Below are 25193 nucleotides of genomic sequence, written 5' to 3'. Positions count from 1 at the left end.
ACTGTGGTCCCATCCAGCCCTCTCTAAAGAGTGTTTTCTTCCCAGGGACTGTGAGTTCTATTGGGACAACACCTTTACCTTTTCCGGCTGTGCCTAGCCCAGTCTCATGCACATACTGGGTGCTCAGAAACAAGTTTTAGCGGGGCTAGACACCTACAGAATCTTCAAGGACACATGAGGCAGATGCACAAAGTGAGAGCCACATAGTGAGGAGGGTGTGACATGCTTTGGATTGGCGGGTGACGAGAGCACCCCCATTTATTCTGAGTGAGCAATTTCAACCTTTGGCTTTCAGAACTTTTTCATGGAATCAGTTTATGAACTGTCTTCCTATTAAAAAAAGAAAAAGCTGAATAATGAACCCCACAGCCAATTTGTTATTCCCCTCTGAGGTCGTGTGCAGCCTAGACAGAGGCAGTAAATCGTCGGTCTACTGAAGGTCCATGGGAGCGTGTGGTTGAGGATGAAGCTTTCTATAACGAGAAACTAAAAGTCTTTAAATAAGTTGAAAATGTAAAACTTGAGAGGCCAGAATCCTGCTTTAGGCAGGCATCTCTTGCTCTTTGTACAGAATGGAGTCATTTTTCAAAAATACTCCTTTTTTATAACCTGCGGAGGGTGCTGTGAGGCATAAAGCCACTGAGACTGCTAGTATTCCCATCGCTACAGCTGTTCCACGAGTGACAGCTGTTATTTGTTGAATGGCTATCACATGGGAGGCTCTTTATTATTAAGTACTTTACATATGTTTGTTAATTAAACCCATTGTTACAGATGAAAAAAGTGAGGCAGCGTGTGGGAACTCTAAGTAACCTATCCAACGTCACATAGTGGGCAGCACTGGAGTCTGAGCCCAGGTCTGTGGGCCCCTGTCACTCCTCTCTACCATTAGGCTTCAATGCCTTTCACAAACCTCATCCCTCCGACTTACTAAATGGGGCTTCTCGGTCCCAAAATCTGGAGGCCCATGGTTCAGAAATTTGGGGTGGCTTTTAAAACTCCTAAAGACCTGGACCCCTCCCAGGAATTCTGATTTAACTGGTCTAGGGTAGGGGAGGCCAGGTCTCAATATGTTTTAAAACCATCCCAGGTGAATCTTACCTGGTTGAAAACTCCTGCGTGATAAGCGCTTTAGCCAAGGCACAGGCGGAAGGCTGTGGAGCACCACGGAGGGAACAGTTAGAGGAGACTCTGGGACCTGGCGAGGGACTGGGGCAGAAGGGCTGTCACAGGAGCCGGCGTGGGTGAGCAGGACTGCGGGGGGATGTGGGCAGCCCAGGCAGCAGGCCTCCAAGTAGACGGGTCTGCGTGAGACACAGGGGAGGGGAGGCCTGGGCTGCGGTGTTGGCTTGGGCAGTCAGTTGGACCCGATGGGGGCCTGATGTGCTGCAGGCAATCCCCAGTCTGGGCTCAGGATTTTCGGATCTCTGCTGCTCACCGGCTCCTCCTGCCAGCTTCCCTGCCGCGCTGGGCATGGCTGTTCCTCAACAAGGAGCTCTGAAGCCAGGTGGGATGGAAGTCCTGCGATTGGCCTTCCAGAGTCTTCACGGAGCTTTTGCCCCCGGGGATGGGGGTGACAGGGTGCTGCAGTGGCTGTGTTTGCAGATCTTGTCGGCAGGCAATGTGCGGCATCATGGGGTCAGCTTCCCAAACGCCAGAGAGGGTGGATTTGTTGGTTGCTTAACCCTCAAAATATGCACGTGGAGATGTGCTGGGATCTTAAGAAAGTTTAAACCCTGAGGACAGAGCTAAGAGACACCTAGGAGAGAACGGGTGTGGGGATTGTGAGTGAGCCTGTGTGGGTGGGTGTATACGTGTTTGTGAATGTGTGTGTGCAGAGGTGTGAATGTGTTTGTGGATGTGTGGGGAGCTTGAGTACTTATGTGATTTACGTATACACACGGGTATGTGGAAGTGCGACAGAGTATGTGCGCGCGGGTATGTTTGAGTGTAGGTCTGTGTGAGTGTGTGCCTGAGTGTATGAATGTGTGGTTGTATGTGTATGAGCGTGAGTCTGTGTGTGTGTAGGTCTGTGTGAGTGTGAAGCTGTGTGAGTGGGAAACTGTGCAAGTGTCTGGATGTGTGTGTCTGAGTGTATGACTGAAGCTGTGATGTGTGTGTCTGGGTATGTGTATGTCTCTTGAGTCTGCATGACTGAAGCTGTGCAAGTGTGAAGCTATGTGTGTGGGTGAGTCTGTGTGTTAAGTTGTGAGTATGTGAGTGAGTCTGTGGGTGTGAGTCTGGGTGTGAAGCTATATGAGTGTGTGGGTATGAGTGTGTGGATGACTCTGTGTGTGGGTGTGTGTCTGGGTGAGTCTGTGAGTGTGTGGGTGTGAGTCTGTGTGGGTGTGTGTATCTGGGTGTGAGTGTCTCGGTGAGTGTGTGGGTGTATGGGTGAGTCTGTGAGTGTGTATGTGGGTGTGTGTGAGAGTCTGTATGTGTGGGTGTGAGTGTGTGAGTGAGTCTGTGAGTGGCTGTGGGTGTGAGTGGGTGAGTGTGTGTGGGTGTGAGTGGGTGTCTGTGAGTGTGTGTGGGTGTGTGTGTGTCTGAGTCTGTGTGTGTGGGTATGTGTGGGTGTTTAGGTGAGTCTGTGGGTGTATGTGGGTGTGGGTGTGAGTCTGGGTGAGTCTGTGGGTGTGAGTGTGTGGGTGAGTCTGAGTGTGGGTGAGTCTGTGTGAAGCTGTGTGTGTGTGAGTGTGTGTCTAGGTGAGTCTGAGTGTGAAGTTCTGTGAATGTGAAGCTGTGAATGTGTCTGCATGTGAGTGTATGGGTGAGTCTGCGTGAGTGTGAAGCTATGTGAGTGTGTGTAGGTGTGTCTGGGTGAATCTGAGTGAAGCTATGTGAATGTGTCTGCGTGTGAGTGTATGGGTGAGTCTGTGTAAGTGTGAAGCTGTGTGTGTGTGGGGGTGCATGCACATATGTCCCCAGGCAGTTTTGCTCAGCCCCCAGAGATTCCAGGCGGCTATTTCTGCCTTGCTCTTTGACCAGATCCGCCTTCAGAATGTGATGCATCATGCTCTCAGTGGAGTTTCTCTAGCCTCCTTTTCCTCATTTCTCTTGAATAACTGGGAAATGTCCGTGCCCCCCTCTCTGAGCTGTTGCTTAAAATCATATAAGGCCTCAGCACATAGTAGGTGGTCAGTCCACGGTGGCTCCTCCACCCCTCATTCATCTCTGTCAGTAGGCGGTGGATGTTTGTCCTCCTGGCATGCGATTGAGCCTAGTGCCCCTTCAACAGCGTCAGAAGACCTGGGTTGGAGTCCACTTGGGCCCCTAACCCAATACTGAACCCCCAGCAACTCATGTCACCTCTCTGGATTATACAGTTACTTCCTCTCTGAGTTCCTCAGTTTCCTTATCTGTAACATGGGGGTGCTCTTCCTGCCCTACACAGTTGTTTGTGTGGTCAAATAAGGCAGACTGCTCAGGGCTTCATGCTGGAGGTTGGATCCTGTTCCACTGCTAAGAGCCTGGAAATCGATTTTTCAGTTCATCTCTCCTCTTGCTCTTCTTCCTCTCTGGTTCTCTTTGGTGCATTGTAGGAAATCTGGGTGCAGTTTCTCTATGATAACGGATCATCACATGCACCTGTGCTGCACGCATGTCCATGCACCTGTTTCCATCCACAGACCTCCTAATTTCAGTTTTGATAAAATATAACTCAGGCTTACTGTATTTGTACTTCTTTTATTCACTTTAGGAGACACTGTGCCTTGGTTTTCCAAATAGGGTTTTTGACCTAGGATTAAGACTTCCTTTGCCATGCAAAGTAGGATAGAAAGTTGAGAAATCTTCCCAGAGAAGCAAATTGTTGGGTTTTCCTGGGAGGTGCATGGTAGGACACACATGGGATTAGCTTGGAAGTCCTGAAGTGCTTCGTGTCACCCAAACTATAAAATATATGCATGAGTTGTAGTTGCTGTTCCCAAAATTACATTCACTGATCCTGTGCTCTGATATCTGTACCATTCATTTACTTGAGACCCGATGTGACAGGTTATCCCCCGCTTTAACAAGCAAGAACATTTGGACACAGAATGCTTCCATCAGATGGATTGGAAGGCTAGGGCGGGATGGGAAAAAATGGTTTCCCAGTGACTTGTTCTGGGCAGGAACAGAACCTGTCAAGGGTTTGTTTCCTTTTCCTTGCAAGAAAATGCAAACCACTGGTCTCCGCATATCCCTCCAGACATTCATGGGAGAAACTAGGCTAATGTTTATAGAAGCCTATTGGGAGTGGCTGCCTTCAGGATGGAGAGAAAACTCATTATCTCGAGCTGCTAAAATTTAATCCAAAGAAAATATACCATTCCTCTAGAAAATCAGTTGGATACATGTGGACTGTGTTAGCTTTAAAATCAATAAATCAGTTATCAAAATACTAATTATCTAAGCAGTATGCGACCAGGGAAATGAACACATTGTGTAATTTGACGTGTCTCTGTAAGTCTTAGAACCTGTATCTATGTTTATCAACCAAGGGCTTCACCTTCTCTAATGAAATTTTGTTAAATGTTTGGTTTGGTATTTTTAATTTGCCCATCCAAGATCTGTTAATGTACTGTTTTTGTTCAATTTCAAAGTAAAGTTTATTATTGTTTGGTGCTTACAAAATAACAAATGCTCATTGTAAAGAATTTTAGAAAAGATGGGAAATGATAAAAAAAAAAAAAACCTATAAAAATAACAGTGGTTGAACAGAAAAGGATGTGAGGGAACTTTCTGGGGCAATGGGAACATTTTAGTTCTTTATAGGGGCTTCGGTTTCTACACAGGCATACATAGTTGTTGAAACTTCAGCCAATGCACCCTTAAGATTTGTGCACTTCATTGTATGTACCTTTTATATTAAAAGAAAATCTGTGAACAATTATTGAACTTGGGTTAATGATATATATGATGAAGTATTTGGAAGAAGTGTACAGATGTCTGCAATTTACTCTGAAGTGAATTTAAAAAAAAGAAAGCTTGATGATGAAAAAAAAGAAAGATCATATGGATAGATATGTAATAAAGCAAATAAAGTAAAATATTAATGGAGAATCCAGATGTTGGGTATATTAGTGTTCACTATAAAATTCTTTCAACTTTGCTATATATTTGATAACTTACATAATAAAGTATTAGGGAAGAGAGATTACTAATTCAGAAAAAAAGTCCATATTTACAATCTAAACTTAACTACTATTAGCATCTTAGTGCACATTATTTTCTTTCATTTTTGTTTTCAAGAATGCATAATTTTATACAATTATGATCTTATACAGATTTATTTTCATATTTTTTCACTCCATATTATATCATAGTTTTGTTATGAAAAATCTTCATTATGTAATTTCTAAATTGAGTTATTATTTATGTGCAGTAAAACTTACACTTTCTAGTTTAGAGTCCTGTGTGTTTTGACAAATGCCTACAGTCATGTAACCACCACCACAACCAGGATGTAGAACAATTATATCATTTAGAAAAACTTATCTGTGCCCCTTTGAGGTCCACCCCCCTCCTCACATCCTCACATCCAGCTCTTGGCAACTACTGATCTGTCTTCTAGAATGTCATTAAGATGGAATCATTCAGTGGAGAATGTACCTTTTGACTCTGGCTTCTTCCACCCACACACAATACATTCGAGATTCATCCATGTCCTTGCATGTACTAGTGGTTTATTCTTTTTTGCTGATGAGTAGTATTCCATTGTAAGAATGTACATTAATGTAGTTTTAATGTTTGCAAAAATTCATGGTGTATCATAACATGTTTATGTATTCACCTATTTGGATATTTAAGATGTTTTGCTTTCTCATTATTATAAGTGCCATCATAGCGAACACCTTTAAGCATAATTGTTATCATCGATCATTTAGGTAGATTCCCAGGAAGGGAATTACTAAATCGAATGTTATGAATATTTTTACTGTCCTTACTACATTTTTAATCATTAAAATGCTTTTCTTTGTATTTCTTTATACGGTTTATAAGAAGCTTGACTTCAAACTCCACTGGTGTTTATAATCCTCTTTTCCTCCTCTCTTTCTCAATATTGCCACCACAGAACTGACCTGAAGTTTCAGTGTTAGTCAGCGAGCTTTTCAAGTAATAAATCATGGAGACCAATCAGGAAACTTCCCTCTTCTTGGTGAAGATCTTGGAGGAACTGGACAGCAAGCAAAATACCGTTTCTTATCAGGACCTGTGCAAATCTCTCTGTGCCCGGTTCGATCTGTCGCAGCTTGCCAAACTGAGAAGTGTGCTCTTCTACACGGCTTGTCTCGATCCCAATTTTCCAGCCACTCTATTCAAAGACAAGATGAAATGCACTGTGAATAACCAGCAATCAAAGAAAATCATGGTGGCAGCAGATATTGTGACGATATTCAACCTGATCCAAATGAATGGCGGGGCAGCCAAGGAGAAGCTGCCTACGGGTCTCCAGAAGGTGCGCAAGAAGGAGGCATCCTTTGAATCATGCAGGTCGGACACAGAGATCTGCAATGCAGCCGAGTGTGAGCCCCTGAACTGTGAGCTGAGTGAGAGGTCTTTCAGCCGGGGCTACCCCACCAGGCAGTCGTCCAAGTGCCGGAAGATGGACTGTAAGGACTGCCCGCAGTTTGTCCCTGCCTCTGAGCCTAACTTCCTGTTGGGAGTTAGCAAAGAGGTGAAAAACCGGGCTGCTTCCCTGGACAGGCTGCAGGCCCTGGCCCCATACTCTGTGACCAGCCCTCAGCCCTGTGAGATGCAGAGGACCTACTTCCCCATGAACATAGAAAATGAGTCCATTTCAGACCAGGACTCCCTGACCATCAACCAGAGCATCAAGGAGACCTTCATTTCCAATGAGGAGCCATTTGTGGTTCAGTCCTGTGTCCAGAAAAGGAATATCTTTAAAGAGGATTTTCACAATTTGATGGCGGTGTCCCCCAGTTTGGTTGGCCCCATCAACAAAGCAGAGAATGAGCACGGGGAGCCCCAGAGTCGAAAGGAGCCCCACAAGCCACCCTTCTTCAACCACAGCTTTGAAATGCCCTATAACAGCCAGTACCTGAATCCGGTGTATTCCCCGGTTCCTGACAAAAGGCGAGCAAAGCATGAAAGCTTAGATGACCTTCAAGCCTCTACGTATTTTGGACCCACTCCAGTGATGGGAACCCAAGAAGCCAGGCGCTATCCAGGGAGGCCCAACAAGCAGACTCCCTGGCCAGCCAAAAGCTGGAGCCTAAACACGGAGGAAGTTCCTGACTTTGAACGGTCCTTTTTCAATAGAAATCCCTCTGAGGAGAGGCTACGCTACCCAAATGCCAGTAGCCAGACTCCCAGTTTCCCAGCCCCAGACAGGCGCCCGACTTACCTCCCGCCAAAGGATCAACAGCCAATTCTCCCCATTGCTTATGCGGCAAAACCAAACGGGCTCAAATCTAAAGAGATCTCCTCCCCTGTTGACTTGGGGAAGCATGAACCAGTCAAAAAGTTTAAAGACAAGAGCATTAACTGCACCAGTGGGCAGCTCAGCTCAGATACCAGTAGCGTGGGCACCCAGACTGAGCACGTGCTGGAGCCCAAGAAATGCAGAGACCTGTGCACCTCCAGTCAGGGCAAGTACAGTGACAGGCACACCATGAAGCACTCAGATGATGACTCAGAAATTGTCAGCGATGACATCAGCGACATTTTCCGATTTCTTGATGACATGAGCATCAGTGGCTCCACAGGAGTGATACAGTCGTCCTGCTACAACAGCACAGGGTCCTTGTCTCAGCTCCATAAGTCAGACTGCGATAGTTCCCCCGAGCACAACTTAACCAAAATTGCCAGTGGGGTCCCCAACAGCAAGGGAGACAAGGGCAACCGGCTTGAAAACACCCACCACTCGGAAGAAGAACTGAAGACCAGTGTGTGCAAACTGGTGCTCAGGATCGGCGAAATCGAACGGAAGCTGGAATCCCTGTCGGGTGTTCGTGAGGAAATCTCCCAGGTCTTGGGCAAACTAAATAAATTGGACCAGAAAATGCAACAGCCTGAGAAGGTGAGTGTGCAGATAGATCTGAACTCCTTGACAAGCGAGGTTCCGTCTGATGACAGTGCCTCTCCCCGGATGTTCCGTGCACACAGTGGCTCCCATGGACCAAAACTGGAGAACAACCCTGACTGGTGCTGCTCTGATGCTAGTGGGAGCAACAGCGAGAGCCTGCGGGTCAAGGCCTTAAAAAAAAGCCTCTTCACCAGGCCATCCTCTAGATCCCTAACAGAGGAGAACAGTGCCACGGAGTCCAAAATCGCCAGCATCTCCAACTCGCCCAGAGACTGGCGCACCATCACTTACACCAACCGTGTGGGCCTCAATGAGGAGGAGATAAAAGACACAGGCCCAGGAGATAATAAAGACTGGCATCGGAAATCTAAAGAGGTAATTTAAATTTAAGTTCACAAAATCAGGCACCAGCTTCATCATAGCCCTGGCACATTTCAAAGACTTGAACATGGCATTAAACAGGCAAGAGGCCTGTCCTCTGTGTGCCAATTATCCTTCCAGGTTTGGCAGGCTTTTCACATTGGAATAGAGAGGACAACATAGGCAGGTCGTGTGTTCCACCAGGTTGTCCGTCAGCTAGGAGGAGCACATGCTGTGATGTTGCCGACAGCAGGACGTAGGGTTGGGATTCATGGGACAGGTGGTGTGAGAACAGATTTTCATAGAATGGGGAATGTGTCAGCCCAGGCAAGCATCACCAAGGGTATCTTCCTGTCCTTTCTGAAATAGCAGGATGTAGGTCGGGTACACGAGGGAGAATGCTGAAAAGGGTGCTAGCTAATACATCCCTTTCATGGACTTCATTGCATATGTGATGTTCCTTTTTAAGCATGAGTTGTTTTTCATTATAAAATAAATTGATGGTTAGGAAGTAAAATGATAACTAGGATCATGACGTCAGGAGTTCAAGACCAGCCTGGCCAATATGTTGAAACCCCATCTCTACTAAAAATGTAAAAAAGTTAGCTGGGTGTGGTGACACGAGCCTGTAGTCCCAGCTACTCAGGAGGCTGAGGCAGGAGAATTGCTTGAACCCAGGAGGCAGAGGTTGCAGTGAGCCGAGATCATGCATTGCACTCCAGCCTGGGCAACGGAGCGAGACTCTGTCTCAAAAAAAGATAGCAATTCTTAATCTGGTGTCTTCTTTTCCTTTTTAGTTTTTTTTCTCTACACTGTTGCTTGTTGGAGGCTCTTTCACATAAGCTCAGTTCTTTTGCATGTTTATAGCAGACTTCACTTCCTCAGTCCTAGAATCATTGTATACACATACACTTGAATCCTTTCTTTCTCTCACCCCCTGCAGTACGGATGATTTGTTTCTGTGGGACCTGTGGCCGATTCTGTTCATTCTAACTGGGTTATAGTGACCCCTTTCTGGCCAAGGTGATACAACTTCAGTGTGTTGCTTGTCTCCATTCCATGTCCTACTTCTAGAAGGTCAGTGGACAGACAAGTCCCTGCTCCTGAGGTCTCCAAGGTCTGTGTTGTCAGAGAGTGACAGTGGTGTGGGCTACAGACATTCAAAGCCAGGGAGGAGGCTGAGCTCCTTAAATGGTGCTGAAAAGGAAAAGCTTGGAAAACTGGATTTTAAGGAAATGTTCAGCGTCCAAAGAGGGGAGGGAGTAGAAGAAGCCTTTTTTTTTCCTGATTTTAAAGAAACCTCTGGTGTCTGCTGGTTACCACTCTGCCCTTATGGAGCGGCTTACCACGTTTGGTGCTGGAGAGGATCCAGAATTTGATATGTGCTGCCATGCTGGGCACAAGACACCCATGTCCAGTCCTCTGCTCGGGTTCTACTGTCACTGTCTCTTAGCTGCCAGGGTCTGGCCAGGTTTCTGGTGCTTTGGGTTTCAGATATCATTGAACAGTGACCATTTAGAGAACTCAAATGGTTAGGTGCTTCTGTAGAAATATCAGGTTAAACTGAACTAGCCATGCCTCCCATCTATCAAATGTCAAAGCTTCACAAAGCCAGCAGGAATGAGCAGTCACAAGCTTGAGTCGGATCCGCTCGATAGGCCTAACACAAAGTTGCTAATGCTGGAGATGCATTCTCTTTATTTTGTTCCCTTCTGCAACCTCATTTCTCCTTCCTGGCTTGTGGCTCTCACCATCTTTGAGGTGGTGATTCCCATGGTAGTGACCAGACCCAGCCCGCCTTTGGAGCTTTGGTTGTATATGTCAAACTGCTAAAGGCCAGTTTCCCTAAATGTCTTGTCTACATGTCAAAATCCACAGTTCCCAAAGCAGGCTTTTCTGTTCCTTTAAAACCAGTGTTCCCTCTCACTATTTCCATTCTGGGAGAGGTGAGCATGGGGTCAGCATTGTAGCAATCCTCCAAACTGAAGAAGCCCCTTTGGTCCCTCTTCTTGGGCTCACTTTGTCCAGCATAGCTACCAGACCCTATGGATTTGCGTTCTGTCATGTCTCTTGCAACTCTGCCTTCTTTTCCATTTACACTTCTACCTTGAAGTCAAGGCTCTTCCCCTACTGGGGATGCTTGGGCACATTCTCCACCTTCCATCTCATCTCATGAGCCACTGCTGCATTCACTTTCCTAAAATGCCACTCTCTGTGGTTGCACAGGGTCCCCTATTCCCCACTGTTCTCTGACTCTCCTTTGTCTCCGCAAAGAGTTGCAAACTTCTTAGTCAGGCCTTCACAACCCTATGAATTTCATGTACCTTTTCTCAACCAGAAGGCTCTGTTATACCTTGACTGGACCCTGCTCTACCTTGATGAGTCTTCCTGTTTTTCCTCAAAATAGCCATGCTCATTCATTTGGTCACCCATTCAGTAAACACTAATTGAGCACCTATGATGGCCAGGTCCTATTTCACTGTCAAATTTTTCTTCATATGAATCTTCCACCAAGACTCTCTGGTCCACCTCCCCCATACTGATCTAAGTCCTATGTTCCCCTCGAGGCCCCTTACTTCATAAGTCTCTGTAAGCTTTCCTAGGGCTTATTGCTGGTCTCCAGCCCTTATTCCTGTTTGTTCAGACATAGTGGATGCAAACTTTTTTTGAAAATACGTATTATGTATATATATTGACTGCCCAGTACGAACACAAACTCAGTGATACAAACAGGCATAGGCAGCAATGAAACTTTCCATCTTAGAAGTGAAAACAGTTTCAAATCCTGGCTCTGCCTCTTACCAGCTGTCTGACATTGGTTCAGTCTCTTAACCTCTCTGACCTGAGTTTCCACATCCATACTAGGGATAATAATAGTTACATCCTCAGAATTTTAATGAGAAGAAGAAATGAAGACAATGCATGTTTAGCACTGAGCAGAGTGGTGGACACATAGCCCTTGGTTAATTGCAATTATGCCTGCAATGGCTACCATCATAGTTATTATTATCACCATCTACCCTTCCTCCCAGCTTGGTGCAGACTCTGCGTGTAATAGGAGCTCTCTGAGTGTTGGGTGGTGGTGATGAGCAAAAACTGGTGGAATCTCTTAGAAGATACTTGGCTTTGATGAGTTAGAAAATAAGGGGGAACCTCATTTTCTTGTGTGGATTTATCCTGTGTTCTCTGTGTCAGTGTCAGCAGTCTTGATGGTCTGGAATAGCCAAATGTTATGCTCTATTTGGGTAAAAGCCAATGGGTTGGGTTTGCTGGTAGGTGGAGATGTGTTTCCAGTCCCCATGCAGGTGTAGGATGCATACACTCACACAGGTACACACATACACCACGTGTGCTTCCAGCCCCTATGCAAATGTATGACCCACACACTCACACACACACACATACACCACATGTGCTTCCAGCCCCTATGCAAGTGTATGACCCACACACTCACAAACATACACACATACACCATGTGTGCTTCCAGCCCCTATGCAAGTGTATGATCCACACACTCAAACACACATACACACACCACGTGTGCTTCTAGCCCCTATGTAATATGATCCACACACTCACACACATACACACACCACGTGTGCTTCCAGCCCCTATGTAATATGATCCACACACTCACACACATACACACATACACCACGTGTGCTTCCAGCCCCTATGTAATATGATCCACACACTCACACACATACACACACCACGTGTGCTTCCAGCCCCTATGTAATATGACCCACACACTCACACACATACACACATACACCACGTGTGCTTCCAGCCCCTATGTAATATGATCCACACACTCACACACATACACACATACACCACGTGTGCTTCCAGCCCCTATGCAAGTGTATAAGCCACACAGTCACACACATACACCACATGTGCCCACCACGTTCTTGCACATCAACTCTCATCGCATCACACCTAAACATTCTCCTTCTCTTCCTTCTGTACACACACCTTGACTCACATTCTTCTTTTTTCCTTTTTCTCTTGCTATTACTGAGATACACAACTTCTTTGCTCTCTGTTCCATATACATGACTACATATAATTGGCCTCTAACCCTTTGATGAATATTCATGGAGTGTCTTCTACTTGGTGGTATTATCTTGCTGGAGAAGGGGATTAAAAGGTGAACAAAACGATCCCTTGCCTTCAAGGAACTCATAGTTTAGCAGAGGAGCCAGACGGGCAAACAGGTGGTTATAGTTCAAAGGCACAAATGCTGGCCAAGGGTCGGGACATAGTCCTAAGACGTCACAGAAATGAGCACTGACCTAGTCTTAGGACAGGTATACTGAGAGCAGGAACCTTTGGGTTGCATTTCAGTGACTCAGAATATAAATTATTGCCACCTGTTTTAGGCACCTTCCTACCTCCACACTGCTGCCCAGACTGCTCTCTTACTCTGAAGGCCATATCCCTTCTGACGGCCCCATCTGCTGCCTGGGAAAATCAGTAGAGGCTCTCAACACGTGCTTTCTGACTCAGCTTCTTCCTTCCAAAGAAGCAGTGTAGCATCAGGGTTTTCAGAGTTCCTTGAGGAAAGGACCCGTATCTTTTACTCATCTGTACCCCGTGCAAAACGGTAAAAGAAAGAGGGGGCATTAATATCAGTAGTTAAAGACTCTCTAAAGCCAGATGATCAGGTTTAAATCCTAGCTCCACCCCTTACTAGCTGTGTGCCTGGGGCAAGTTACTGAGTCTGGGCTCCGTTTTCCTACCTGTACGATGGGGATTCGCAATGGTAGTGATGGCGTAAAGATTCCATTAAATAACCTTTTTCTGGCACAGAAATGTTAGTTTATATTAGTAACATTATGATCATAAGCTTTTCCTAGATAATTTCCCCCAACATGGCTATGTTTTCACACTTTCGATTTGCTTGGAAGTAACTGTACTTTGCTACCTGGATGTCTACAAGAAAGCTCCTGGCTGCTCAATTGCACTGTGAAATCCAAGGGCATCTTTGCCACTTGTCTGGACTTCTTTGTGCCCCTCTGCAGGCAGACAGGCAGTACGACATTCCCCCACAGCACCGACTGCCCAAGCAGCCCAAAGATGGCTTCCTGGTGGAGCAGGTGTTCAGCCCTCACCCCTACCCTGCCTCCCTCAAGGCCCACATGAAGAGCAACCCACTGTACACAGACATGCGGCTGACTGAGTTGGCCGAGGTGAAGCGGGGCCAAACTTCTTGGACCATTGAGGAGTATGCACGGAATGCGAGCGACAAGGGCAAGCTGACAGCCCTGGACCTGCAGGTGAGCCTCTCACTGTCCCTGGGTGGGGGGAAGCCTATCTGTGCCCTGGCAAATGCAGGAATGGATCACGGACGGCTTAGACCAACCAGCCCACTTCCACACCCTCCAACTCCCTGGGCCCCCAACATGGAATTCAGAACTTTAATAAATCATAGAGCAGAAGAGACTTTTAACAAGGGGATCATTGTTTTGCTTATTTGTAAACATTTAGCGGTAGGAATGCTTGATTTATTTATGTATTTTTTATCGGCCATCTGATTTGCTAATGATGCATTTATGACTCTGTACCAAGTGCAGATTCTAATATTTGCTCACAAGACCTGAGCCAAACTGTTTAATGAAATACAAGCTGATTTCTCCTTCCATATGTAGCACGTGGGATAAGCATATTTGTGGGAGCCAAGCTATGGATTATGTTTCCATACGGAGCAGCCCCAGGTAAGAGCCATCTCCAGAAGCTCTGTGAATGCAGTTGTGGCTGGAGGGCATGTTTTTTGTTCACCCACAGGCAGGGCTGGGTTTTGGCCACACTTTTATTTTGGTGGGCAGCTCTGCCTGGTTCCATTCACACTGGGTTGATCTATGTCTCCAGATCACCACAGGAACAAAGGAAGCACCCTGTCCCCAACTGTGCACTTAGCTTTGTAGGCAGCCAGGCCATAGCACCAGGGGTGCCCGCTCCGCCCAGGCCCCGGAATGACCATGCACGTGAAGCACAGTTGGTGAGAGCTGCCTGTGGAGATCAGTATGGCAAGGCTTCCCTGAAGTAGCCTTGCTCTAGAACAAAGAGAGCTGTGGGAGGTACAGTGTGGTGGAGAGAAAACACCATGTTCTGGCAGCACTGAGTTTTCATCCCGGACTCCTTCGCTGTGTGGCCAGAAGCATTCACTCCATCTGATTGAGGTTCAGCCCCTCCACCTGTTAAATGGACATAATAATATCGAGCTTGTGAGTCATTGTAAGAATTAAAAATAATATATTTAAAGTACCTGGCATCAAGTAGGCACTGAAAAAGAAGGCCCTTGGGGGCTGGTCAATGACGCTGAAATCAATCAACTTTGCATAGTGCTTTCTACAGTCTCTCAGTCCCAGGCACAGTGGCCTGTGAGGCAGGAATTGTTATGACCATCTTCAGTTTACAAATGAGGAAATCAAGGCCCCAGGAAGCTCAATAATTTGCCCCAGGTCAGACAAGTCTAAATTCATACTGGACCATCTGGCAATAAGTCTCATGTTCTTTCTCTTCTACAACTTCCTTGCCATTTCATTTTGCTATTGTTAAGAGTTTAGTGGAGTTTTATGTTGTTAAAAAAAAAAAATGATTGCAATGACATTTGTTTGTCTTGGGCCCTAAATGACAGCAATTATGGGAAGGGGCAGCTCTGGCCAGACCCTGACAGTGAGTGTTGTGGGGGCATCAGGAGCAACCCCGAGCCCCTCCTCACTCCTCTTACCTCATGCATTTTACATTCCCACTTGTACTGCACACCCCTTGACCCTTCAGGTCAATCCTTCTTCTGTCAACTTCCTGTGGGCAAGGAGGCTAGAGAGAGATTTGATTCTCCCTCCAGTAGGTCCCTGTGCAGCTCTGCTATGGGCGTCATACCTCGATCTGTGGGAATTAGAATACCAAGAGCAGCTGGGGGTCAGAAAGGACCTGGAGGTGTGAATGGCTCAAGCAACGGAATAATCAGTATTTCACCAGTATCACTGGATGACTTTGAAAGAGTTTGATTAATTAGGTGAGTCGTAGACTGAGAAACATCTTTGCAAAGCTTGCAGGAAGGGAGCTGGAAGATTTTCCCCCTACAGATATGTGAGCTTTTAGTGCACCAATGTTTATAAGCACAAAGATAAAATTATAAAAATTAAAAACAGATATTTGGATTATAGAGCTTTAGGTGACATTACTTAAAAGTGCAAAGGAGAGAGTATCCAGTTGCATAAAATATGAGGAAGTAGAGAGTTCAATAGCTGTATGAGGGTGTTTACAGCAAAAAAGAGCCAACCTTGAGAGCTTGGTGAAGGCAGCAAGTACCACCTTTTTTCTTTTCATCTCTTTGCAGATACCCGGGTACAGTCTTAGGGCAGTGTTGGTGTCTGGACAATCTTCCCGGAGCTCCTTTGTGTTGAGATGTACATTCGCCATCAGTGGTTCCCACTTGAGGGCATAGGCAAAGGTGCAAACCCTGTTCTTCTTTCCAGTGTTTGCCAGGGCTAATTAATAACTGCATACATTCGCCTGTGTCCCTTGAAACCTCAGTATTACCTCTCTTCTACCTGATGCGATTACAGCTTAGAGTTATTGAAAAAACTAATTAAAAATAGTTTATTCCACACACTGAATCCCAGCCCATAATAGTGTATATAGCTATGAAAGGAAGCCAGTTTCCTTCTGTCTGAGCCGGAGGGAATAAAGCACAAAATCTGATGTGTTATTTACACACTGTTTGGCTTCTGGGCCAGCCCTAGGATGACTGAGAAGAGCAGGTTGTTTTACCCATAGTGTGCTGAGCCTGACTTCCAGGTGCCAGGGTATGGAGGGCTGCTGGTCTGACCCTCCACCAGCTCCCAGCCTTTAGGGGCACATTACCCACTTCTGCAGACCAGTCTTCCAGCAAAATATGCCCATCTTGGGTCCATCTCTCCTTTCTTTAGTGTCTATTAAATTGCTGAAGGGCTTTCATGTTTTCATACCAAGGAGAGCAGACTGGTCCCAAGGGCCTGTGGCAGGCAGAGCTTTGGTGGCTCAAGCAGGAGGAGGAGGCAGTCCAACAGTCAGGCCTCGGCAGCAGTGGAACTGCTCTGGGAAGCTCAGGGAAGAGACTCCTGGGGTTCTAGCAGAGGATGCTGTAGCAGGAGTTTCTTGCAAAGGCTGAAGGGTTGGACAGAGCACCCTGTACAATAAGGACTTTTCCCACATTGAGAGTGTCTTGGTTTCTATTTTGGGTGCCCTGAGTGTCCAGGACCACCTTCCAGCCTTCCACGTAACTTGAGAAATTAAATAGCAGTCTCTCAACATTTTGCCTTGGTGAGGGAAGGGACCAGGAAGATTTTCTGTGATGCCTAAATCCCCTTCTCTTTCCATTGTACAGTGTCGTATAGCATGTCTTAGAACAGGGGCTGGCAAACTTTCTTTGTAAAGGAACAGATAGTAAATCCTTTAGGCCTTGTGGGCCTTATAATCTCTCACAACTGCTCAACTCGGCCATTGTAGCACGAAAACAGCTATAGACAATTTGGAAACAAATAGGAGTGGTTGTGTTTCCATAAATCTTTATTTTTGGACACTGAGATTTGCATTTCATGTAATTTTCACTTGTCATAAAATATTATTCTTTTGATTTTTTTTTCAACCATTTAAAAATGGAAAAAATCACTCTTAGTTCAAGGGTTGTAAAAAGACAGGTGGCAGGTGAGATATGGCCTGCAGGCCATAGTGTGCCTAGCTGTGTGCTAGATGACTGTGAGCAACAGGTAGATAATCAAGTCTGGGGGGGCACGGCCTGCGGGTTGTCAGTGTCCTGGCAGCAGGCTGGTGGCGTGCTCAAAGGGGTAGTTAAGGAGGGGACTCTTTACAAAAGCTGGTGAAGCACCCAGAGACCAGCACCAGTAGGAAGCTGTTGCCACCCTTGGATCTGAAGGACCAAGGGAAAGGGGCTGTTTCTGAAATTCACTGAGACCCACAGCTCTGACAGCAGGTGTCCAATAGGAGCTGGGCCACTGAAAAACTGCAGCCCAGCCAGGAGGGAGCTGGGTGAATAAATACCTCAATCTCTCTTTCTTCTTGTCTTCATTGGTTGAAACCCCATGGGAGCTTGAAGGCAGGGGAGTCCCCATGACGTGTCCATGTAGTTTATATTCCTAGGGGCACAGAGCAAGATGGAAAAAAAACAGAATGAATCTAGAAGGTCAGGCAGAGAATTACTATCACGCATTAGAATCATCACTGTTCCATCAATAAATGGTACAACTGAGTTTTTTAAAACCTTGAAAGGTTTGTTTTTTGGGCCTGTGTTTGTATATGTGTATGAATAATTTTTAATGTGCCCATGTTTATGAGCATAAAACAATCTAAGAAAATCTTCAAAATAGATATTTTGTTTGCATTTCAAAGGCTTAAATGGCCTCACTTGGAATTGCAATGTGTTGTTGCTTTTATGTGACATATTATTAAATGCTTGCCATAAAATGAGAACACTGCCTTTCTTCATGGAAATAGATTTTAACTGTCAACGTGGAATAGGATTCACAGGCAATACAGGTTAAATATGGTATTTCTCCTGATGACAGTTGATTAATCTTGGGGAGATCAGCAGACAGATGTCAGTGGGGGCTCTCTCTTGGGGGAAGCTGTACCAAGTCTGGATCCATTGCCAAGGCAGGTCTGGGGTGGGAACAGTCTGCTATGGGGTCAGTAGACCTTGACTTTGAGCAGTGGCATGACCTGCTCAGATAAATGGTTGAAGTTGAAATATTTTATATTTTATTTGAACTGCTCATCTTGGAGGTTCCTTTGATTTTTCAGTAGAAGCTTTTCAGAGTGCTATGATGGCCTTGTTTCAAGCAGATCTGTTCATAGAGCCTGTTGGAAGAAAGCATTTTTCAGTGACTTTCCTTGTTTCCCTTGCAGAGGGGCCCGCCTGTGCTTGGTTGCATGCCCTTGAAGTTTAGAGTCTTGCTCATCTCAGCCCCATTTTGCTTGCTTACAGATGAAAGACCCTTGGGTTTCTCTGTGTCAAAACCAACACGACATTTTTAGTGAGGGAGGGGCCCATGCAATCTGTGATATGTGGGATGAGCCTGTGGTAGCCTGCCTCAGGCAAGGGGCTGGTAGGGCAGTGTTATGCAACACAGTCTCTAACTCCCAGCTGCAGACAACTTAAGTGCTTCAGGAATGATGACGGTCAGGACGTCTTTGACCTGATTTCAAGTATTCACTGTATTTCTAACATCTTCTCTTCGCTTTTAGACGCAAGAATCTTTAAACCCAAACAATTTAGAGTACTGGATGGAAGACATTTATACTCCAGGATACGATTCATTACTAAAACGTAAAGAAGCCGAATTCAGACGAGCCAAGGTCTGCAAGATAGCGGCTCTGATCGCTGCTGCGGCATGCACCGTCATCCTCGTTATTGTCGTGCCCATCTGCACAATGAAATCATGAGCTAAGAATGCAACCTTACGTACAGCTTATGACTACCGATGTTGTCGTCTGTATTTTAGAATCTTGCAGCAGTGAGACAACAATTTATTGAAATAGAGATGAAATCATGGAGGCAGTTCTACAAATATTGAATGAAGGTGGTTTTCAGAAAGTATCCTAATTCTAGGGAGAAATCTACCTACCTGTTAGCTTTGACTCAATTACACTCTGATGCATTTTTAGAAGTGCAATATCTTTTCCTACAAAAAGAACATAATGGACTATCAATAAATACAAATTGAATATTCCAACCAAAAAAAAAAAAAAGGAAGATTAACTGGGTTCTTTCCATTTTGATGATGTTTCATGGTGGGGAATAAGTTATACAGAAGATATTTAATACATGCCTCTTTAGAAGAAACTAAGGGAAGTAGCAACATAAGAAGAAAAGAGGGTGGGTTCTCTTTTCCATAAAGTTCTTAGACCATTGCTGGTGAAGTAACGGTGTGCGTCCCTAAAGGGTATTACTTCTCTGTCGACTTTTATCAAGGGCTACTGACGTTTTATTCTTGCCCTTTTGTCATCAACAAGACAGAATGTCTGCATCACTGCAGATCTTCATGGAAACATTCTGGACCTTCTTCCTTGCACTTGGAGTAAGAAGGAGCTGGACTACCAAGTCAGGCGTGGAATGAAGTATGCTCAGACTGCATGATGGGCCAAGGTATTCAGGCCAGGAGACCTTCCCGTCCTCAATCCAAAGTGTAGGGGAGCTGCTTGCTAACGATGTAAGGTCAGTATTTGAAAATCATGGCCATTCCAAAGGATCTCCTGTTCTTGCTTTGGTGTGTGGCTCTATTCCTTGATTTTCTATCTCCTGGTGGTACCAGATGCTCTGCCTCTCATACATGAGTTGAAGAGTTTGGAACTTGTCCTTGTGCCTTGATGAGTAGAGACAATGGCTAAACATTGACATTCTATCTGTAAACCATGGTTTTCATGCACCACTAATATCTGCCATTTTCAATGGCTTTAAAAAGATTTTGAAAGCTTGTTCAATAATATAATAATAATAAAGGCACTGAGGTCTTCTCAGTTACCCCAACACCTACTGCAGAGTTTTGGATACTTGTCAGCAGTGCAAAAAATATTATCTATTTAACCACTTATCTGTATGTCTATCTAAATACCTGATTTTCATTTATTGTCTTCTCTGTTAAATAACCTGAGAGCGAGGTTTCTTTAGTGTAAAAGAAGCTGTTGTAATTTCATCCAAATTTGATCTGTCTCCACCTGCTGAATGGTGCTTTGCCAATAATGGAACAGAAAGAATCCCTATCAGCATCTGATTCCAGTGTGTTGTTACAGGTTAAAGAAAAAACGGATTGACAGAAACTAGCTACCTTATATATATATTTTTGATAACAAGGTGGGATATAAATAGATTTTGGTAGCAAGTGTAATCACTCTGTATGATATAATAAATTTCTAAAAGAGAGATTTGAGAGCATCTCAAGTTTTAAAGCAATAGGAGTCTAGCATCCATTCTGAAAAATCCCAAATAATGCTTAGCTTGCTGTGTCTAATTCTGTTGTTCACCATTAAGGGGTAGACAGTTAATTTTATTATGTTAACAAGTGAGGGATGAATGTTTTCATCTGTAGTAAACCTTTATTTTTAGAAGTCTTCATGTTATCTATTTGTATTATCATGTTTATGTATGGATTTTCAATTTCAGTGACTGAAAACTTAAGCCTTAGTATGAAAAACTGAGGATTTATAATTGAAAATGAAAAAAATATGTATATGTTACTATCTGTCATCAGAATTTATACTTTTTGGTGCTCTATTTTCAATGGGGCATATTACATAAATTGTTTCTTTCACCCCAAAGAGACTACTAGGTTACCACTCTGGGCATTGCCTTTCCACCTAATCCCTCAACCAGTAAGACTCTGTACCACATTCTAGCCCCACTATTCTCCTCTTTATCACAGATTAAGTGCCAGAGCATCAGAGATAGTAGCTCCCAACCTCTTGCTCTGGATTTGCAGAAGAATGGAGATGTACTTACCCAGAATAAGAAAAATCTAGTCAAATCCACCCCAAATCTTCCATTTGACAGGTAGGACCATAGAGGCTGGACCAAACCACTTTTTCCACTGCCCTTGGCTGAATCTATTCCTAGTGGACCCCGTCTGGGCATATCCCTAGCTACCTTGGGAGGGCATGACTATAAGTCACACCTCAGGCTTGAAAATGAAAGGATTCTGTAGAATATTCTTCTATACTTTCCATAGCTGGAGAGGTAGTCAGAGAAATTCAGTCTTGCTCTGAGTCCAGAGTAGCTTTAAGGAGCTTTAAAATTCAACTCAACATTGTTGTCGAATAATGGCAACATCTAGACCTGGTAATAATCCAGGAAATTGGACAATGGAGGCCAAAAGTAAGGTGGGTTTCTCTGGAAAGGGGTCATCCTCAGCCTGATAATACCAAATCTGATGTTGAGGTTATGAATCATTACCATGGCTTGGAGCTACTGGATGCTTGGGGTCTTGGGATAGATAGAAGGTAAAGTTCACAGTTGGAGCCTTTCTTGCCATTGACCCCAAGCTCACCCCAGCCTTCCTTCCCTGACCCTGAGACTCACCCTATCTCCTCTATTCTGTGAGTTTGCAGAATGAGCAAGACAGAGTTTGGCTAGGAGGAAACATCTATCCATCCCTCTAATCTTTGCCCATCACCTCCTGTTGCAATGAGCTCCCCAGAGGTGACATACGGACGGGCCTCTCTACTGTACTGGGTGCCATCTCCCACCATACTCTGGCATTTTTATATAAAGGGTAATTTCTTGTACCTGAGTCTAAAATTACATTATCAAAATTCACTTCATTTTTCCTGCATTTTAAAAGTAATAAAATGTTATTATTTAAGAGATTAGTTTGAAATTAAATATCCTTAACCAATGATTAAATTCATAATCATTTCATCTTCTAATCTGAATTTGTTTTGAACACAGCCTTGCAGAAAAGCAAAAAATATTTTCCTGCTCATATTTTTCAGAAATTTTACACCAGTATCCCCTTCATTAAACTGCAAATACAGTAAGGTAAATCATACTTACATCATCCATTACTAGCTGATCATAAATTGTTAGTATTTTAAGGCATGCAATTATGTGATTGATATCTGCAAGGCTAGTTTAATAGACGTGCTAAATATCACTGTTCTGAATATCTGTGCCATAGTTCTGATACCCTTATTGGAATCAAGGCAGTGCTGTTTTTGTTTACAAGTTATCAAGATAAGAGCAGTGACATCACATTTGTTGGTTCTTTTTCTTAATAGAAAAAACAAAACAGAAGAAGCTCTGCCAACAGTAAAAGATTCTGTTAAGTGGTATAAAAGTGTGTGAATGTTGAAATTCAACATGCTTCATATTATAACCAACCTGCAAGAATATTGTGGTCAATTGTGTGAATACCAAATCAGTATATACTGTATATTGTACTATGAAAATTTGTATTTAAAGGCAAAGATACGAATAATTGTTCATATAATTGGGGAAAAGGGTATTAAAATATTTATTAAGTAACAATGAGAAATGCAACAAACTTCCTTATTTATGCCTTATGAATAAAAGAGTGTGGAATGTAAGGTGAAATTTTATGTGCAAGATCCTGAAGGAATGGGTATTCTTGAAGGCAGGGACTGTGTCTTTTCTATGTTTGTTCTGTACAGCTCTCAGCACACTCTTGGTGCTTGATAAATGTTATATAATACCAATAACTAAGCACATTTTTAGATCTTTTTTCAAATGGCTTGTGTAAAATTTGGTTAATGTACAATGATTGGTTTGAAGCTATCATGTAAAATTGGCCTCTCCAAATATAATCAAAAATAAACTGAAGAAAATATAAAATATCTTGCCATGAGATTTTATTTTATGCATAAATTATAAGTGTTCAGTTTTATGTAAGGATCATGTGTCCAGCTTGATGACTTCTCACAAATTGAACAGTTTCACAAATTGAACATGTAATCAGCACCTAGAGCAAAAGTGTCTCAGAACATTTAAACATCCCAGAAGCCTCCCTCATGCTCCTTCCAGTTAAAATCCTGAAAAGACAAACCACCATCCTGACTTCTGAGGCTCCAGATTAGTTGTGCCTGTTTTTGAGCTTTATGTAAAAGTAATTGTGCAGTATCTACTCTTTTGTGTCTGTTTGCACTGTTTCAGCAGGATGTTTGTGAGATATGTTCATTTTGTTCTGTGTGGTTGCAGTTTTCTCATTCTTATTTCACTAACTCATTATGAATGTACTACAGTTTATTTTTCCTTTCTACCATTGAATGGGCATTCAGGTAGCTTCCAATTTGGGCTATGAATATTCTTGCATATATCTTTTTTTAAAATTTGAGACGGAGTCTCACTCGGTCACCAGGCTGGAGTGCAATGGTGTGATCTTGGATCACTGCAACCTCCACCTCCTGGGGTCAAGTGATTCTCCTGCCTCGGCCTCCTGAGCAGCTGGGACTACAGGTGCACGCCACCATGCCCAGCTAATTTTTGTATTTTTAGTAGAGACAGGGTTTCACCATGTTGGCCAGGATGATCTTGATCTCTTGACCTTGTGATCCGCCTGCCTCAGCCTCCCAAAGTGTTGGGATTACAGGCATGAGCCACCACACCCGGCTTCTTATATGTATCTTTTAGTGAACATATGCATGCATTTCCATAATGCATATCCCTAGGAGCAAAACTGCTGGGTCATGAGATATGCCTACACACTGCTTTAATAGATACTGCCAGCAACTTTTTAAACATGGTGCTACCAACATACACGTTCAACAGAAGCATTTATGGGGGTTCCAGCTTCTTTACATCCTACTCAACAATTGGTATCATCTGTCTTTCATTTTAGCCATTCCACTCACTGTGTGTATAGTGCTATCTCATTGTGTTTTTGATTTGTATTTCCCTGATGACTAACGAGATTTGCTATCTTTGAGTATGTTTATTGGCCATTTGGATATTCTATTTTGTGAAGTACTTGTTTATGTTTTTGCCCAGTTTCCGACTGGGTTTGTGTCTTTTTCTTACTGATTTGTGGACATCCTTTATTTATTATGGAAATGTGTTCTCTGTTAGATAAATATTGGAAATATTACTTTCCATTCTGTGAGCTGTAGTTTTTGCTTTCTTGATGTTGGCGTTTTTTTGATGAATGAAAGTTATTTATTTATTTATTTATTTTGTTTGTTTGTTTGTTTGTTTGTTTGTTGAGATAGGGTCTCACTTGCTCACTCAGGCTGGAGTGCAGTGGGTATGATTCTTGGCCCACTGCAACTTCTGCCTCCCAGGCTCAAGCCATACTCCCACCTCAGCCTCCTAAGTAGCTGGGATTACAGGTGTGTGTTACCATGTGTGGCTAATTTTTTTGTTTGTTTGTTTTGTGTTTTTTGTAGAGACGAATTCTCACTATGTTGCCCAGAATGGTCTTGAATTCCAGAGCTCAAGGGATCCGCCCACCTTGGCCTCTCAAAGTGCTGGGATTACAGCACTTTGGGAGGCTACTGTGAGCCATTGCATTTGGCTAATGAATAAAGGTTCTTAATTTAATATAGAAATTTATTATTTTTCCCAATATGATTTGGAATTTGGGATCTATTAAAAAATCTTTTCATACTACAAGGTCATGAAGATGGAAGATGCTCTATGTTTCTTCTAGAAACTTTATTGTTTTTCATAGTGAAACCTGTACTTCTAGAATTGATAGCTGTAACTTGTGTGAAGTAGGGGGTGAAGGTATGTTTATTTTCCCATTTTGATATCCATTGATCAGCACCATTCATTACAAAGATAATTTTTTCCCCTTTGGCATAAAGCTGCTGAAAGTCTTTGTGGTTTCCTGGGCTTTTTATTCTTCTCCTTTGTTCCGTTCATTTTTTTTCTTGTATAAGCATATCAACATAGTTTTTCTATCCTAGTCATATTAAGGCATTCCTCAACAATGAAATAAATGAATAATAGCTTACTTGGGCAGAAGCCTTGGCACATTTCTTGCTTATGAAATCATATCATGGCAGATGTTGAAGAAAGAATGTGTCCAGCTCCTTTTATCCCATCTACTATTCACAAATGTCACTGGTTTCCCTGCTTGAGTCGTTAAAGGAAAGTGATTAAGCATGAGTCACAGCACATTGTAAAAAGCAATTAGTATCTTCACACCTAAAAACAGCAAGAAGTCTCTGATAAAATTTTGAAGAATGTTAGAGTAACTCTACAATGGTGGATATAAGAATGCTTTTGGCCGGGCGCGGTGGCTCAAGCCTGTAATCCCAGCACTTTGGGAGGCCGAGACGGGCGGAT

The 25193-nt window shown here is 43.7% G+C and overlaps 1 protein-coding gene across 2 annotated transcripts in view; it reads left to right on the top strand.

The window, feature by feature from the left end:
* Positions 1-22742, top strand: part of MINAR1 (membrane integral NOTCH2 associated receptor 1) — a 41632-nt gene extending 18890 nt beyond the window's left edge. The window contains exons 2-4 of one of the 2 annotated variants that reach the window (XM_033189247.1): positions 6056-8404; positions 13417-13671; positions 18644-22742. In XM_033189247.1, coding sequence (XP_033045138.1) covers positions 6107-8404; positions 13417-13671; positions 18644-18841 — 2751 coding nt within the window. In that variant the 5' untranslated portion in view covers positions 6056-6106 and the 3' untranslated portion in view covers positions 18842-22742. Of the gene's footprint in view, positions 1-6055; positions 8405-13416; positions 13672-14043; positions 14611-18643 lie in introns of those variants that run through there. The other variant, XM_033189249.1, reaches the window with a different exon arrangement.
* Positions 22743-25193: the final 2451 nt, after the last annotated feature.

The sequence above is a fragment of the Trachypithecus francoisi genome, unplaced genomic scaffold (genome assembly GCF_009764315.1).
Source record: "Trachypithecus francoisi isolate TF-2019V2 unplaced genomic scaffold, Tfra_2.0 Lachesis_group3, whole genome shotgun sequence".
In the NCBI taxonomy this organism is placed as follows: domain Eukaryota; kingdom Metazoa; phylum Chordata; class Mammalia; order Primates; family Cercopithecidae; genus Trachypithecus; species Trachypithecus francoisi.
This window is presented reverse-complemented; position numbering and strand designations above follow the sequence as displayed.